The following is a 15,915-nucleotide window of genomic DNA, read 5'->3' on the forward strand; positions in this document are numbered from 1 at the left end:
CTATGTACCACCTCTTATTTCTCTCATGCCCAAGTATTCATGTACTTAAAACATACTATATTTAATTGTGTTTTGATTTAAAATATATAAATATTAAAATTTGTGTCAATTTTCTGTTTTGATGGGATTTGACTTTATGAGGTCGGTTTTTTTAAATGTGAGTCTTAAGCGTTTATAAAAGAAACAACCCCCTGAACTGTTTGTCCCTGGTACATTTGCACACATTTATTAATATTTAATGGATGATGTTAATGGCAGTGTAGTGAAATAAGATTAATTTCTAAATACTAAATAAAAAGGTGTGTTAATCACAGGACATCACTGAATTTGGGATAGAAAACACATAGAAGGAGCAGGGCTTGGTCCTGTAGCACAGTATTGAACTACACATGTGCACTTGAATCCTCTTTATGCGGGAAGCTAAGCCCTCACCGGTTCTGCATGCAACACTTTACTCATTTTTCTACCTTGGCAGGATCCAAACTAACCAGCTGAGTGTGTTTAGGGATTACAGGCCACAGGTTTGGGCACAAATATTTCTCAGGGCTGTGTTTCTTTCGGTCCAATGTGGCCAGATTGAGTGTGAGAGGCTCGGCAAATGCCTGTAGTGCTGCAGCTCCTGGAGACTGATAAGAAAAACATCCATCAAAAAAAAAAGAAGAGAAATCCCTGCCAGGGCTCCACCTCGTTCATGGGCCCTCTGCCTGCTCTTTGAGGGGAGTGCAGTGTACTGAGGGGCCGCTGTGGACCGGCCAAGCACTTGCTTGGGGCAACTTCTCAAAGCTGCTTTGCTTGAACAGTGGTCAATGGGTAAAGCGAGGCTTGGATGTTGATTTGGACCCACCTGCCAGTTTTTTCTTCTCTCCGTAAGCGATGTTTAGATTTGATGGAGTGTTGACCTCTGGGGTTATGGGTGTCTGATGCTTATTGTGGTTGTTACCGGTTTGTGCTGGATGGGATGGGTGATACTGAATTTCTCGCTGCGTTACAGGTTTGCGTGGCAGACTTTATTCTCTCGGTGCAAGATCTCCCTTGGTCCAGCTCACTGAGCCAGTGTTTATATGATGAATAAACCATGTTTGACAGCAGCCCCAGCCCTTCTTTACCCAAAGGGTTTACACACACAGCAACTGGACAGGCTGCAGCGTTGGATTAATTTCTTACCGGACTGGGATATTTGGAGTAATTTGTCCTGGTTTTGCCGCTTTTTATTTTAGAAATAACGATCAAAAGCACCTGTGTGGTCACCACGGGAAATGCCCCGGAGCGGCCTCGAACCCGCGGACCTCCGGCGGGGCGCTGTCCCCACCGCCGGCCGCCAGGGGGCAGCAGCGTCGCGCTCAGCGCCTCCCGCCCCGGCGGGGCCGCTTCCGGCCCACGTGGGCCGCGCAGGCACATGGCCGCGGTGAGCGGGGCCGGGGCCGGAGCTTACCGGGGGCGGGTGGAGGGGGAGCGGGGCCGGGGTTGCACGGAGATGCCGGAGGGGTTGGGGGTGCTGGGGCTCTCTGGAGCCTCCTGACCCCCCTGGGGTTCCCCTGTGGGGATCCTCCTACCCCCACGCCGCCTGGGGCCCTGGTCAATGTAGGGTGTTTCTCCCCTCCCACGCGAGCTCCACGCCGGGTTCCCCCGTAGCGGCCCCTTTTTTTGTCCCCCACGCGGGGTATGGTTGCCCGGGTGGGGGGTTGTGGGGCTATCCCCCCGCCTCTCCGGTGGGATCCCCCGCCCCTGAGCCCCCTGTCCCGCAGAGCATGCCGCCGGACGAGGACGTGCAGCGGCTCCTGATCCAGTTCCGGGACGAGGCGGGGGAATCCCTGGGCTCCCCCTTCGACGTCCCGGTCACCATCACCCCGGACAAGCTGCAGCTGGTCTGCAATGCTCTCCTGCAGAAGGTGAGACCCTCCCCCGAGATCCCCCGGTAACCCCCCCCTACCCTAACCCAGTGCCACCCCTCGCTACCTCTCCTGCCATTTCTTCCTCCAGGATGAACCAGTGCCTCTGGCCTTCTTCGTCCATGATGTCGAGATCGTGGCGTCGCTGGAGAAGACCCTGGCGGGGCAGAGCGTGGAGACGGAGAAGGTCCTGGACATCATCTACCAGCCACAGGCAGTGTTCAGGGTGCGGGCGGTGACCCGCTGCACCAGCTCCCTGGAGGGGCACACCGAGGCCGTCATCTCCGTGGCCTTCAGCCCCACGGGAAAGTACGAGGGTCTGGCTGTGGGGTGGGGGGCTCAGGGTAGGGCAGTGGCTGCTGTTTTCCCCTCCCTCCCTGGGAACACTGCGCTGAGCCGGGCTCTCGCTCCTCTCCCAGGTACCTGGCGAGCGGCTCTGGAGACACCACTGTCCGCTTCTGGGACCTCAGCACGGAGACGCCGCAGTTCACAGCCAAAGGTGGGTGCGGGGGTGTCCCGGGAGGGCAGCTCCTGACCCCCTCCCTCACGGACCCCCTGCACGCTCGGGAGGATGAACAGCAGAGCCTGGGTGCTGCCTGAGCCATGTAGGCCGGGACCATGGCTCAGGAAGGGAGTAGCTCTCTTTGAGTAACGAAGCGGAGGAAGAGGGTCTGGCCAGGAGGAACACGAAGGGTTCCCTCCACCTCCATCCAGTCCTGCCTCGGGGTGGCTGCATGCCAGGACACTGGGGACAGACGGTCACAGCTCTCCACTCATGCCCGCTCGTGCTCTCTCTGCCAGGTCACCGGCACTGGGTGCTCAGCATCGCCTGGTCGCCCGATGGCAAGAAGCTGGCCTCGGGCTGCAAGAACAGCCAGGTACACGTTGGCTCCCTGCTCCCTTGGTGCGGGGCCGGGGTGGGGGGTCTGTGGGAGCGTGGAGACTCTCTGCAGCTCTGTTCTGAACTGAAATGAAACCTGGTAAAGAAGCTTTGGGGGATTAGGTGCAAAGAATTTGTTTTGGGGGGGGTGTGACAGGTGTATCCAGTTGTTTTGAGCAGGATTCCCATGCCCTAGAGGAGCTTCGTACGTGGGTATGTCACAGTCATTGCAAATAGTGTCTCCGAACTCTGGGCTGGGCAGGGCTCCGGCTTTGTCGCTTTTGTAGACCTCTCGCTGCTGAGCCCAGCTGTCTTGTGGCAGATGCTTTTCCCTCAGCACAGGAAAGAGTCCAGGCTTTGGATGTGGTCCTTGGCAGACGGCTCCGTCATGAGGGAGGTGTCTGGAGCAAGAAAGGGTATCACCCAGCCAAGCCAGCGCTGCTGTTTTCGTGACCCAGACATGCAGCAGCAGCCTGTTTCACAGTGCTCTCACTCAGACACAGCTAAATTCCTTCTCACAGGAATGTGATAGGGGCTCTGTCCTGGCTGTGGGGCAAAATGTGGGCACTTAAGGGGAAGCGGGAGCACTTGTGGGCAATTAAAAGTGAGTCAGCAACTGGCTGAGCTGCAGAGGGGCAGTTGCTTGCTTTGACCTTTGAACAGCCCGGGAGCAACATGAGTGGCTGTAGAGCTGCCAAGAGCTGCTGTCCCGCGCTCGTTTTCTGAGCGGCCACTCTGTCAGGCCACTGTGATACCAGCCCCAAGGAAACGGGCTGGACCAGGGTGGCTCATGCCCTGGTTTGGTGCTGTTTTGGCTTTAATCTAACCCAGGGAGCTGCTTGTCCTCTGTTTCCCTGTTTTTCCCAGGTTCTTAACTAGGAGATGACTAATGCCTTGGCTCTTTGGATGAACATTTAAGTAGAGACAGAAAAAACAAGAGAAAACCAGCATGTGTCCCACCCACAGAATCCGATAATAAGTAGCATTTAGCACGCTCTGGCTTTCATCACACTCTGGCTTTCATCACACTCTGCGAACGTTCACTAACTCTCTGGCACAGGGTGTCAAAGGCTCAGGCTGGCTTTTTGGGGACCTGTATCAGTTTTGGGTTGAGGCAGATATTTTTGTAGCAGCAGCAGCAGCATTTTAGGCAGAGAGGAGGGCGATCAGGTCTCATTCTCTGAGATGTCAGCTGATTCCTGCAGGGATCTGGAAAGGCATCCAGCCCACCTGCCCCCCTCCCTTTCTGCTCCCTGCTTCTGCCAATGTAAATGCGACACCAAGGACACCTATGCTTTCTAAATGGAGCCCAAACGTCCCTGGGATTCACATGATGTGTGTGGCCTGACGCGACCCTCTTGCTTCCTCTCTTGGACAGATATTTCTCTGGGACCCAGCCACCGGCAATCAGATCGGCCGGGTGCTCTCTGGCCACTCCAAATGGATCACGTGTCTGTGCTGGGAACCACTCCACATGTAAGTGAAGGGCCAGCCCAGCCCTTACCCTTTACTGGTATGGAAAAGAGCAGCCTGACCTGAAGGGCACTGCTCCTGTTTGCTTTTTTGCCGTTATGGTCTGCAGAGGGGGTGTGTGCAGGAGGGCAGCCTCCAAGGTGGGCTGGGAAAAATGCATCTAGCTTGGAACCAGGAGTTCCAGCCGCTGCTCACAGTCCCCGTGAGGTTGCTGGGGAAGTCACTGCCAAGCTGTGCCTCTTTTCCCCTGTGTAAAAGACATACCTGCCTATGGAAAACAATTTTTTCATGGTGCTGGACAAACATTTGAGATGCTTTTCCCCAGCGTGCTGAGCTGGGAGCAGGAAAGCCTGCCTGCGTGGTGCCCGAGCTCAGGCTCTGCAGAGCACTCCCTTTCTGCTCTCCTGCATCCTGGTTTCCTGTGTCTTCCTGTTTATGTATCGTGAGGGTTGATCAGCTAAAGCTCTGTCTGGGAGAGGTCGGTGCAGGGCGTCAGTTGTAGCCAATAATCCAAGACATTATAGGAATAAATAAAAAGAGGCCCTTCAGAGCAGAGTCCTGCAAATTGAATTTGCCAGTAGGAAACTCCAGCTATTTGCAAACAATTAACTGGATTAGCAAAAACTGATTATAAAGGAGGCTGAGGAAATGGAGAGGAGGGAGACGAGCCTGCCAGGGCTTCACTTCTCTTTCTCCAGCCAGCTGCGCTCCCCACTCAGTTCCTGCGCAACAGGAAGGGCTATGCTCTTCCTCACTGCTGCTGGTGCCAGGGACCGCTTTCTTTGACATTAAAACCGTGTTTGTTGTGCAAAGGACAGAAAGCTGTGGCTCCCCTGTCCTTGCTGGGCTGTGGCCAGCTGCTTCCAGATGTGTTAAATTTGCCCCCATGAGCCACACAGATGGACTTTGTTGCTTTCAGCCCTACCAGCACAGCAGCACCATGTCTGCAGGCCAGCATGTTCTCTGCCGGAGGTGAAGCATGGCATAGGCAGGGGAGCATTCAATGTGTTCCTGTTGCCACCGGTCTGCGCTGCCTGCATAAGGCAGACTGATCCCCCTGCCCAGGGCTCTCCCCAGCCAGTACCCAGGGAAGGTGCCAGTTTGAGGTCCCCTCATTAGCCAGCAGGTTAAAGCTGCCTCCTGTGAAAATAAGGACATTGCCAAGGGCTCAGGTGCCAGGTTTACCCTGGATTGATGCCTCCAGTGTGCAGCCCAGGAGTCGGTTTGGAGGGAAGCATTTGTCTGCCTTTCCCTCGCCTTGGTGGATCTTGTTCCCTGTAGGTCAGTGCTCTGCCCCTGCCCGGCCTCTCTCTGATCTTAAGCCAAAAGAGAAAGTTGTCTTTTATTGACTTCCGGACCCTTGAATCCTCTGGGGCTGATGGGGGAAGAGCTTGGTGGAGGAGCTGTGTGTTCTGCGCAAATGGATTTGATCTTCTTTTTGCCCAGAAACCCAGAGTGCCGTTACCTCGCCAGTGCCTCCAAGGATGGCAGCATCCGCATCTGGGACACCCTGATGGGCAGGTGTGACAAAATCCTCACAAGCCACACACAGTCAGTGACGTGTGTGAAGTGGGGGGGTGATGGCTTGCTCTACTCCTCCTCCCAGGACAGGACCATCAAAGTCTGGAGGAGCCAGGACGTAAGTGAGGCAGGCAGCCCTGGGGCTGCTGGTGAAGGGGGCTGGACCCACAGTTTGTGCCCTGGAAAATGGAGGTGCAGAGTGGGTGCTGTATCCTCTTAATCTGTCAGAGCCTGTTGCTTGACACCATCTGGCGGGGGTAGCTGTTGTGCAATGTTTTCATCCCTAAAAGCATAAAATGGGGCTAAAAGCTGGAAACATCCCTGGAGCAACCTGTGCTGGTGGACTCCTTGCAAGGCCCTGCAGGAAACTGATTCAACAGTGTTGTTTCTTCCCTGCTAAGGCTGGCTACAGTCCTGCTTGCAGCTTGGGCAAGAGGGTTTGGAAAGCTTAGGGTTGGTCCTTGCAGCTCAGTGGGTCAGGTGGGTCCTGTGCAGTCTGGCTCTGTCCTGCCCATCTCTCTCTAAGCAGGTGGTTTTGTTTCCAGGGGGTCCTCTGCCGCACATTGCAGGGCCACGCTCACTGGGTGAACACCATGGCCCTTAGCACCGACTACGTTCTCCGCACTGGTGCCTTCGAACCTGCTGAAGCCACCATCAATCCACAGGATGTGAGTGGCTCCTGTAAGTGCAGCACTGGTGTTGTAGGCTGGGGGAGGTGGTGGGGAAGATAGTGAGGAGACCTGATGTCTCTTCTTAATGCTGCCGTGAGCCAAAGCAATCTTGAGAGCTGGGAACAGATCCTGTGCTGGTGTTGGTCATGCTGGCAGCCATGATCTTCCTTGCCCATGCACAGGGTCAAGCAGTCTAGGGAACGGGAAGGCCACTGTTTTCAAGGGGTTTTGCTCCCAGTATCACCCTTAGCAAAGAGAAAGTGGGTGAGCAGTCACAAATGCATCTGCTTGGCCCACGGAGCCAGGATTGGAGTTGGCATCACAGGGTCATAAAGTTTCCTTTCGCCTAAGGATTGCAAATCTCGCTTTCCCTCTTGCAGTGGCAGAACTGAAGGACAAGGCACAGCAGAGGTATGACCAAGTCAGGGTAAGTCCCTTTTGTCCCTACTGTCATTTCTAACACTATTTATTACCGGTGGAAGCAGTAAACATGCACGGTTGGCTGTTGACCCCAACACTGGCGTGCTTCCAAGCTCTCCACACCTGGATTGTACAAGACTTGGGTTCTTTCATCCCTTTTTCAGGGCCAGGAACCAGAAAGGCTTGTCTCAGGGTCAGATGATTTCACACTGTTTCTTTGGAGACCAGCAGAAGACAAGAAGCCGCTGGAGAGAATGACGGGCCACCAGGCATTGATTAACCAAGTCCTCTTCTCGCCAGACACCCGGATAATAGCTAGTGCTTCCTTTGACAAGTCCATAAAGCTCTGGGATGGTAGGACAGGAAAGTGAGTTGGTTTGTTCTGTTACAGAGGTGCTTGTATGGCGTCTGTGTGTAATGCACAGGTTACACAGAGATGGGCTCCAGTGTTATTGCCAGCAACTCCCTGGTGTGTTCAGCATCTCTGTAGCCTGAACTCATGCAAAGTAATTCTGCTGCCTCTGTCTGTCTCTGCCCTTGGGAAGTCCCTTTTCCAGCTCTTCTTGTGGTATGGGGTCTGTGCTTGGCTGGGTGTGTGCAACCCTGCTGTCACCCAGCCACAGTACTGCCTGGCACCCATGTGGCACATGCAGCCTGCTGCAGGGTCAGTTCTCTGAGGCAGGTACAGCTGCGGTGGGATGGGATGTTCCACTTGGCTGATCTGAAGACATGTGCATTGTATACTGTAGACTGTCCCGGTTTAAACGGTTCCTGTGCCAGAGAACAGCTTGTTCTGGACGATGCAAATTCTTGTAGTTACAAGTGGTGCTGTTGGTGTTTGGATGCTCCTGTAGTCTGGCTTTTAACCTTCAGCTAGAATATTGATGAGCTCTCTGGGGCAGCAGTCCCTCCCTATAAATCAGCCTTTATACTGATGAGCTTGCATTTCATGTCAGTAATTTTAATGGTCCTTCTAAATCCAGGCTGCTCAGCCAGAGAGAGGAAGGACACATCTGTACAGTAAGGCTGTAGTGTTGCCTGCTGGGTAAGGGTTTCTCGGCAGAGGAGTTGAGATGAAGAGCCATCCTCTAGAAGGCTCTCAGCCCATCTGAGAGGGTTTTTAGACAGACTGAAAGACCTATGGACTCTCTATAGCAATTGACTGCCTTGTGTGTGCTGGCTTGCGGTGTGCTGGGCATCCCATGACTGTGCTTGCTTGCTCACAGGTGGAGAAGAACCACGAAAGCTGGGCAAGGGCAGGTTTGGCACAAACCCGGCTGCATACTTCTCTAACAGCTTTGTGCCTCCTCCGCACCAGGTACCTGACGTCGCTGAGAGGGCACGTCTCAGCTGTGTATCAGATTGCCTGGTCAGCTGACAGCCGCTTGCTGGTGAGCGGGAGTAGTGACAGCACACTGAAGGTCTGGGATGCCAAGACGAAGAAACTGGCAATTGATCTTCCTGGCCATGCAGATGAGGTGAGGTGTCTGGTCCAGCCACGGTGTTTGAGAGAAGCAGGAATGACCCCTCCCAGCAGAGGTAACTCTCTCTCCCTAATACTAGGTGTATGCAACGGATTGGAGCCCGGACGGACAGAGGGTAGCAAGTGGAGGGAAGGATAAGTGTTTGCGGATGTAAGTAACCTGTTGTCTGTCCATAGAGGATGTTGGAGCTCCTTCAGAGCCGCAGTCTCCTTGCAGAGGCCTGCATAGTCAGGGCATGATCTCTCCTTGCAGAGAGCACAGCTCTGGGCCAAATTCCAGCCTGGTGACCTAACCTCCCTCAGGGCAGGAACTGCTGCTGTCCCCTGGGAGATGACTAGAAAGCAGAGTCCCTCCAACTGAGCAGTCAGTGGTGAAATTTGGCTCCTGGAGAGGTGAAGGAACAGTTGTACCAGTCAGTCAGACCCTTCCTTTCTCACCTTCCTCTATCTCCTAGTTATGCAGACAGACAAATGCCTGTGAGCTGGTTGCCATTTTACCATGGCTGATGACCTTCTTCACTATGAGGGTGGTGAGGCATTCTTAACAGGTTGCTCAGAGAAGTTGTGGATGCCCCATCCCTGGAAGTGTTCAAGGTCAGGCTGGATGGGGCTTTGAGCAACTTGCTCTAGGGGAAGGTGTTCCTACCCATGGCAGGGGGGTTGGAACTAGATGATCTTTAAGGTCCTTTCTAACCCAAACCATTCTATGATAAGGAACCCAGGCCCCAAGCCTCTGCTGTGCTGCTCTCGTACAGTACCTGCTGGGCTGTGTGGCAGCGCTGATGCCAGACCACAGGGACACAGCAGCTCTTTCCATTTGTAGATGGCGTCGATAGAGCAGCGACACGAAGGTGCCGGTCCTGTCCTAAGATGGCCTGCCCTCAGTGCAACCTGCCTGGGAGGTCTGCAAGGTGATGGACGACAGAGGCTGACCCAAGCACGACTCCCTGTTCCTGTTGGCTGCCCTCATGGACTCTTTCCTTATATTTATTTAAGGAAATTTTAATTCTAGTTCTTATTAAGAGCTGTGCTTTGCAGGATGATTTCCTCTGAACATTACAGGAGGGTTATCTCATCTGCCTCCATCTCAACTGGCTTTTTATTGAAATTTTAGCCTTACAGTAGCCTGCCGCCTTGAAAGGGGCAAGCGAAGGGTGGGGATGGCTCATGCCCTTTCTTGCTGTGTGAAAAATCCTGCAGAGAAGAGGCTGTTAGTGGGAACAGAAAGGGTTGTCCTTTTGTGACCTTCAGAGAGGTTGAGAGGAATGGGAAAATTCAGCACATCATTACGTTGCAGAATTGTGCTCCGCTGCATGCCTGGGACAAAGATCTGCTGAGAGTAAGGTCTTGGGGCTTCTTGTTTTTCCAGTAAGGTTTTGCCTTTCCACTCAGCCCATTTCCCTGTGGGCTGTGCCAGGCATTATCTATTAGTGATCCTCTGCATCAACAGCAGATAACTCATTCACTCATCAGTTCAGGGTGCAATAGGCATGGACTTCAAACGACTGCTAGAGCTGTGCTGAGTTTTCAGGTCTGAACGGCTCTTGGAAATGGGGAAATGAGGCACTTGTGCCTCTGAACAGGGGAGAGAGTGTCTATTTCCAGTCCGCTGCCAGCTCAGGGGGAAGGAAGGAAAGGGTGGGGAAGGGGAGGAATGGAGCAGGCGTTTTGGGTGGTGGTTGTCCCTTGGCCTGGATACGTGGTGACAGCAGGGCTGGGACTGTCACAGTAAATGGCAAAAATTCCATTGCATAGAGTTGGCGCCTTCTGGAATTTCTCAAGTGCATTTGCTTGCCCAGTGAGTGAGAGGGATTCACACTGTCAGTCATATATTTGTAAGCTTGCTTCTGATCTTTTTAAGTCTATTCAGGCTTCCAACAGTCATGAGGTGAATAGACCTGGATTTAGTGTTTATTTCCAGGATGCTTATGGAACAGTAAAAATCAACATGTGATTATTAAGGAGTAGAAAACACATTGTCAGATTTAGTTGCAGCAAGTTAGCACGAAGGCTAAAACATTCTCCGTAGCCCTCATACTGCAGTTGCTACTCAGTGATTACTACAACTCAGAACAGAAGTTTGGGTCTCAGATGCTTCCCAGCTGCAGAAGATGCATTTTAGGACTTTATTCCTGCTGTCAGAATAGCTTTGGAGAATTAAGGGGGGATGGTGCAGTAATGGCCGTTTGCTTGTCTGCAAGTGTTCAGGTGCGCAAAAGACTGGAACAAAGAGTTAAATCTTTAATATGACTGAGAACACAAATTGCAGTTCCTGTTGTTAGTATCTCTTTCTGCCAGCCAAGTCAGCAGGCTCTATCTTCATGGGATCTTTTGGGAAGAACTCAATATCCTGTACCTGCTCTTTCATTAACGTGCTTCCTCCAGCTGGTTCTTGCTGACAGTGAAGGCCATGTTGTGTCCATCTGCATAAACAAAACCTTTCGTAATTCATGAAGGTAAATGTTGTGGGACAGGGTGATTTAAAACTAGCTGATAATTCTGCCTCCCCAGACTGCCATGCCCTTGGGAAGGAGAGGAGTACATGTGCAGCTGATGGATCTCTGGTAACAGTTGAGAAGCCTGCCCATTTTATGAGTTTTTTGGGCTGCCTGTGCTAAAGGAAACAATCCACCCTTGGGAGTTCAGTTCTGTGTCCCTGGGTTTGACTTGCTGAAAGCGGCAGCTTCCGCAGCTCCTGGTAGTATGTGGCTCTTCCTGAGGGAAGAAGCATCGTTATCTGCTTCATTTCCCAAAGCACTGCATGGGGTCACTGTGCCCTGTTAATCCACTGTGTGTTTTGTGTTAGAAGTAGGGATGTATTGGAGCTGGGGGAAGTGATCCTGCCTGCAGGGACTGGTTTGGCCACGTGTGTGTCTGTACGTGTACCTAAAGACCACTTCCTTGTCAACTGATTTCCAAACCAAAGCAATCGCTGTGCTCTCTGGCCGTGCTCCTAACATAGGCTAGCTTCTGCCTTCAGACTCTGCTGCTGTGATATTAGGCACTGAACAGAGCCTGGTTAAAACCCACCTTCCTAATGCTGGAGCAGAAAGGTTTGCCAAAGCAAAGTGAGACCCTGAAGAAAGAGAGGGCCTTGCAACTAAGTTTACACCAAAATTAGCTATCTGGGCTTTAATCTTTCTTTGACCTGAAAGCAGGTAGATTCTGAACCACACTGTGTGATGGGTTTGCATGTAGACCAAATCATATTTTCCTATCTAAGCAGCTGCTACTATTTTTATCATTCATACAGTACCAGCCTTCATGCACACTAAGTGCTGGCCCCATTCCAGCTGTATTCCTAAGCAATCCTGTAACGCTGCTCCCAGTTTTATTTGAATGCAGCATTTCCCAGGCCTTGCTCTACAGTCTCCTGCCTGCTCTCATTCACTAGGGAAGAACCACTGCCTTTTGCTTCGGAGGTGGCTCCTTTTTGGCAGGAGACGAAGCAAGCGCGTGACCTCCCTCGCTTTGCTGGCAATGGTGATGTGAGCTTTAATTAGCTAATTTTTAGGACTGCAGATGCGGATTTGGGTTGATGGTGTTATTAACGGGGAAGACATTACTTTTTGTTAAAGGGCAAATCTAGAAAGTAGTCTGGAGTTTTCTGATTGTTTTTCTGGGAACCGCATTGCTAACCTTACAAAAAACCTGCTGAAACACCTGAACTTTTCCAATGCTGTGTGATAGGAATCTCAGTATCTGCTGCTGTGTTTCAATGCAGTTTCTCCCGAGTTACTTGTTAAGCATACCACACAGGTATGCCTACCATGAGGGCGTTATTTTTCACTGGTAATATATGAATAATTTTAAGCATATCCAGAAACTGTTTGTCCTGCAGAGCCCTCTGATACTTTCTCCTTTAAATGCTGTGATATCTCAGCTGATGCCACCATTAATTTTGTTACAAATCCCCAATGGGAGGACAGTGACGGTAAGGACTGGGAAGCATGCCAGTCCTCCAGGAAAGGTTTACCTGTCTAATAAATTCCTGGGTATGATGGAAGGAAGGAGAGAAGAAAATGGTAAGAACACCGAGAGTGAAGTAGATCATTTGGGATAGCGCTGAGATGAGCAGGATGGTGCCAGACTCCTGCCTTCCTGGGTTGGTTTGGATAAGTGAGGCCTTAGCATCCTTGTGAAAACTATTCTTGGGTCTGTGTGTTCTGTTTATCCGTGCAGGAGGACTGGCCAAGTGGCATACGCGTTATGCTCCTCAGGTCCTTGGAGCCACATGTTCAACGTTCTGCTCAATTCAGCTGATCTCTTGATTATTTTCCCAGATCAGTAATTTAACTTCCATGTGCATCTTTATAGCCTGGGGAGAGATACAAGAAAAATCTTTCAATGAACAGGAAGAAAATAATCTTCATTCACTGTTCTGCATGAACATTAGGAAAAGCAGTCTTTCTGCTTTTCTTTGGGTCAACCCAGGCACTGCTCAGGTGATGTTTCTACCTTAAAGGGCTGCATTTTGGTGGTATGGCAGAAAAGGGCTTGCTGTGAAGACCATTAGCACTTTTGAGGATGAAAGGTGTTACGGAAACTCAGGACAGTGATGACTGTATTCTGGGGAGCTGCTGCCAGATGAAGGTGTACTTCTGTGTACTCAGACAAGCATCCTGGAAGGTGCCAGTTCCTTCCTAGATCTGTTGCTCTTGTGATCATGAGTCCTGGCTGAACTGATGTAGTACAGCTGGGAGAGAGCCACAAATCCATCTCCAGTGCTGTTACTCTCTGCTTTCTTCATTCTGACCCTGTAAATTGGTGGTCCTTGCTGAGCTGTAAGTTGCTGGTGGTCTCTGTCAGTGGGCTGCAGCTCTTGCACAGTATGATATTAAAAATTAACTCAGGACACAGTACTCTGTGCTTTTGAAGGATCACTGTGGTCGATTAGACATGGTACTGGTGCCTGCTGCCTGGCCAGTTTTTTGAGCATGCTGGGTATTTTGTTGTCCTGCTGCGTGGCTTGTTGGAGCAGTGCATCCCTCCGAGTGCTGCAGGGCTGCTGCCGCCTGCCAGTGCGAAATGGGGAGTATCTGTGTGTATTCCTTGGGCAAGGGAGGAGCAGCATGAGCCCCATGGGCTTATCCTGCATTGCTCTCCCAAATGAGGCTCCCTTTGGGAAAGGTGGGTGAATTCAATCTGTTCTGTCTCCGAGCTCTTTCAGCAGCGAAAGCAAGTGAAGGTGCTGTTTGTAAATAGGTTTATTGTAGTCCGCTGATGCTGGAAATATTGACACCTAGAAACTCTCCCAGACGCTAATCAAGGACCCAGCTCAAATGAGTGACCTGCATGCAAATCCCGCAGCCCTTCATCGAGCGGTTGTTCAGACCTCAGCCCTTCAGATCCCATTCGAATCCCAGTGCGACGGCAGCATGTTTAGTTATTCTGGTCAAACCTCCCCGCTGCTCCTGGCTGTTTTGTCCTTGCTGTGCTGAAATAAACCTGCTTGAGGGCTCCAGCCCTATTACGAGGACAAAAGGACATCAGACGTGCTGCTACTGAAAGGAAATGCATCTTGGTTTTGAAGTGTAATGCAGAATGAGTGACTTAGAAATTCCTGAAGTGGCTTTCTCTGTTCAAAAGGCATCTTTCTGAATTATTTCTTTTTTTCAACTTCCCTGAAACGTAGCTTGTGGCATTGACTTTGGGGTGAGGTTACACGCTGATGCTGAGAGGATTAATACTGAATGTGAGAATCGGTGGATGGCAATAAACAGCCAATTCTCAGGGAAATTATTTTCTGAATCAGAATATTTAACACATTGAGACTTGTGGGCTTTTTCCTCGTTTTAAAGGGGCACTGTGAATGCATACTAGAAAGTGTCTGTGTTACTACCAACACTTTAATTTATGATTAACTTGGAATATTTTTACATCTCATTTATTCCTTCCACGGGGGTGTTCTGAGCCGCTGAAATTACTTGGTCAGCTTCACTTTCTCAGTTTTGTTTGTTGGGGTAGTGCCATGAGTGGATTTTGGATGGGAGCTCAGGACTTCAGAAAATAAAGGGGGGGGGGGTTCAGTCTCGAGAGGTCTTAAAGCCCTTTTGTTCTCTTTGGTACAAAACAGATGTATTTGCATTCCTCTGATGTCACTGTATGATGTCTAGAGCTTAAAATGTCCTTCATAAAGCTGTCAATATTCCCTTAAGAATCTATTGCTATAGGGAGAAGACCAACAGCATAACTCTGCTCAGTCTCTGTTTTGATCTAGTGGTGCTGAAAGCAGACCCTATATCACATGAGGGAAGGTGCAGCACAGCTATGTGGGGTCGGAGCTCTGCCCTGTGTGATCCCGATGTGCACTTTGTGTCAACTGTAACTTCGGTGGAGGGTTAATCGCTGCTGCTGTGGTGTCAGAGTGCTGAGGGTGTCTGGGGCAGATACTGGAGAGGCCTGAAACAGCTCCAGGATGTGGAGGTGGTGTGATGGAGAACAAGGACAGAGAGGAAGGGGTAGAGAGCAGTAAGGAATGGAAAACAAAGGAAAGGAGCGTAATTATGTAGATCTGGAGGTGAAGGTCAAAGGCTCCATGTGACTGGTGTGCAGTGGCTGGTTGGGTTTTTTTTTTAATGTTTGTACATGTTGCTGTAAACAGCCCCAGGCTGATCTATACGTGCTGGAGGGCAGAAGCTGTAAATTACAGCCGTTGCTCTCCTTAGAAAGAGAGCGAGCAACTTGAAGTACCTTTGACTTACAGCATTTTGCACACTTGTTCCTCCATTGCTTCTCCGTTCATTTAAGTTCATTGTAGAGTCTTGCTTACTAATGGAGCCAGGACAGCGCTGAGCGTGTGTGACCCTGGGGGTGCTGGGTAAGCAGTATCGCTGCCCTGGCAGAGAGGCAGGGTGGGGTGACCGATTACCTGCCTTCCCGCCTCTGGCTGCTGCATGACTGTCTCGGCACCTGCCCTCCCTCGCTCTGTGCTGTGAGGGCAGCCGGCTCATGGGGCACTTCTGGCCTGTCCTCCTCTCCTGGTGACCCCTCAGCTTTGTCCTCACTGGCAGGTGGGCCTGAGGTGACCAAGAAAACGACTGAAGTGAAATACAGCAAGTGTTAGAAGCGATAGCTCGGTGTGGGGGGGCTTAGCTTGAGTTTGGCCTGTCAGCCCCAGCTCCGGGCTGAGGATAGGGGGTGGTTCCCGGGGCGTGGGTCGCATTTCTCCCTGACAAGGACCCCCTCAGGAGCCATGGCGGGGTGCGGGGCCGGAGGGGGGCCGAGGCCCAGCCGTGGGCTGAGGGGCGGCGGCGGGACCCTGAGGAGAGGTCGGCGGGGCAGGGCGGGCTCCTGAGGAGACGGCGGCGGAGGGACCCCGCCTCGCGCTCCCGCCGGGTTAAACGGGGTGAGGCACTCTTTGGCCGCCGGCGGAAGCAGCCGAGCGCTGGGGCCTGCGCGATGCGGTCTACAAAAGGCGTGGGGTGGCGCGGAGGTCTGGGCAGTCGGCGCCGGGGCTGGCTGGGTTGTCGTTCGGTAGGGAGGCATTGGCGGAGCGGCGGGAGCCGCAGGAGACGGTGGCGGCCTGAGAGACCCCCGTCTGCACACTCACCGCTTTCTCCTTTCCCGTGGGGGGGG

The 15,915-nt window shown here is 52.0% G+C and overlaps 1 protein-coding gene across 1 annotated transcript; it reads left to right on the forward strand.

Moving 5' to 3' along the window:
- The first annotated feature begins 1,384 nt into the window (after positions 1-1,384).
- NLE1 (notchless homolog 1 (Drosophila)) lies at positions 1,385-9,273 on the forward strand. Its single transcript, XM_010573734.1, has 13 exons — positions 1,385-1,405; positions 1,746-1,889; positions 1,981-2,198; positions 2,309-2,388; positions 2,691-2,767; positions 4,148-4,245; positions 5,689-5,881; positions 6,309-6,444; positions 6,815-6,861; positions 7,019-7,221; positions 8,173-8,332; positions 8,418-8,488; positions 9,161-9,273. The coding sequence occupies exons 1-13, from the start codon at positions 1,397-1,399 to the stop codon at positions 9,171-9,173; spliced, it is 1,449 nt and encodes a 482-aa protein (XP_010572036.1). The 5' UTR covers positions 1,385-1,396; the 3' UTR covers positions 9,174-9,273.
- The last annotated feature ends 6,642 nt before the right edge of the window (positions 9,274-15,915 follow it).

This window comes from Haliaeetus leucocephalus, unplaced genomic scaffold (assembly GCF_000737465.1).
Source record: "Haliaeetus leucocephalus isolate CR32 unplaced genomic scaffold, Haliaeetus_leucocephalus-4.0 Scaffold395, whole genome shotgun sequence".
NCBI lineage: Eukaryota > Metazoa > Chordata > Aves > Accipitriformes > Accipitridae > Haliaeetus > Haliaeetus leucocephalus.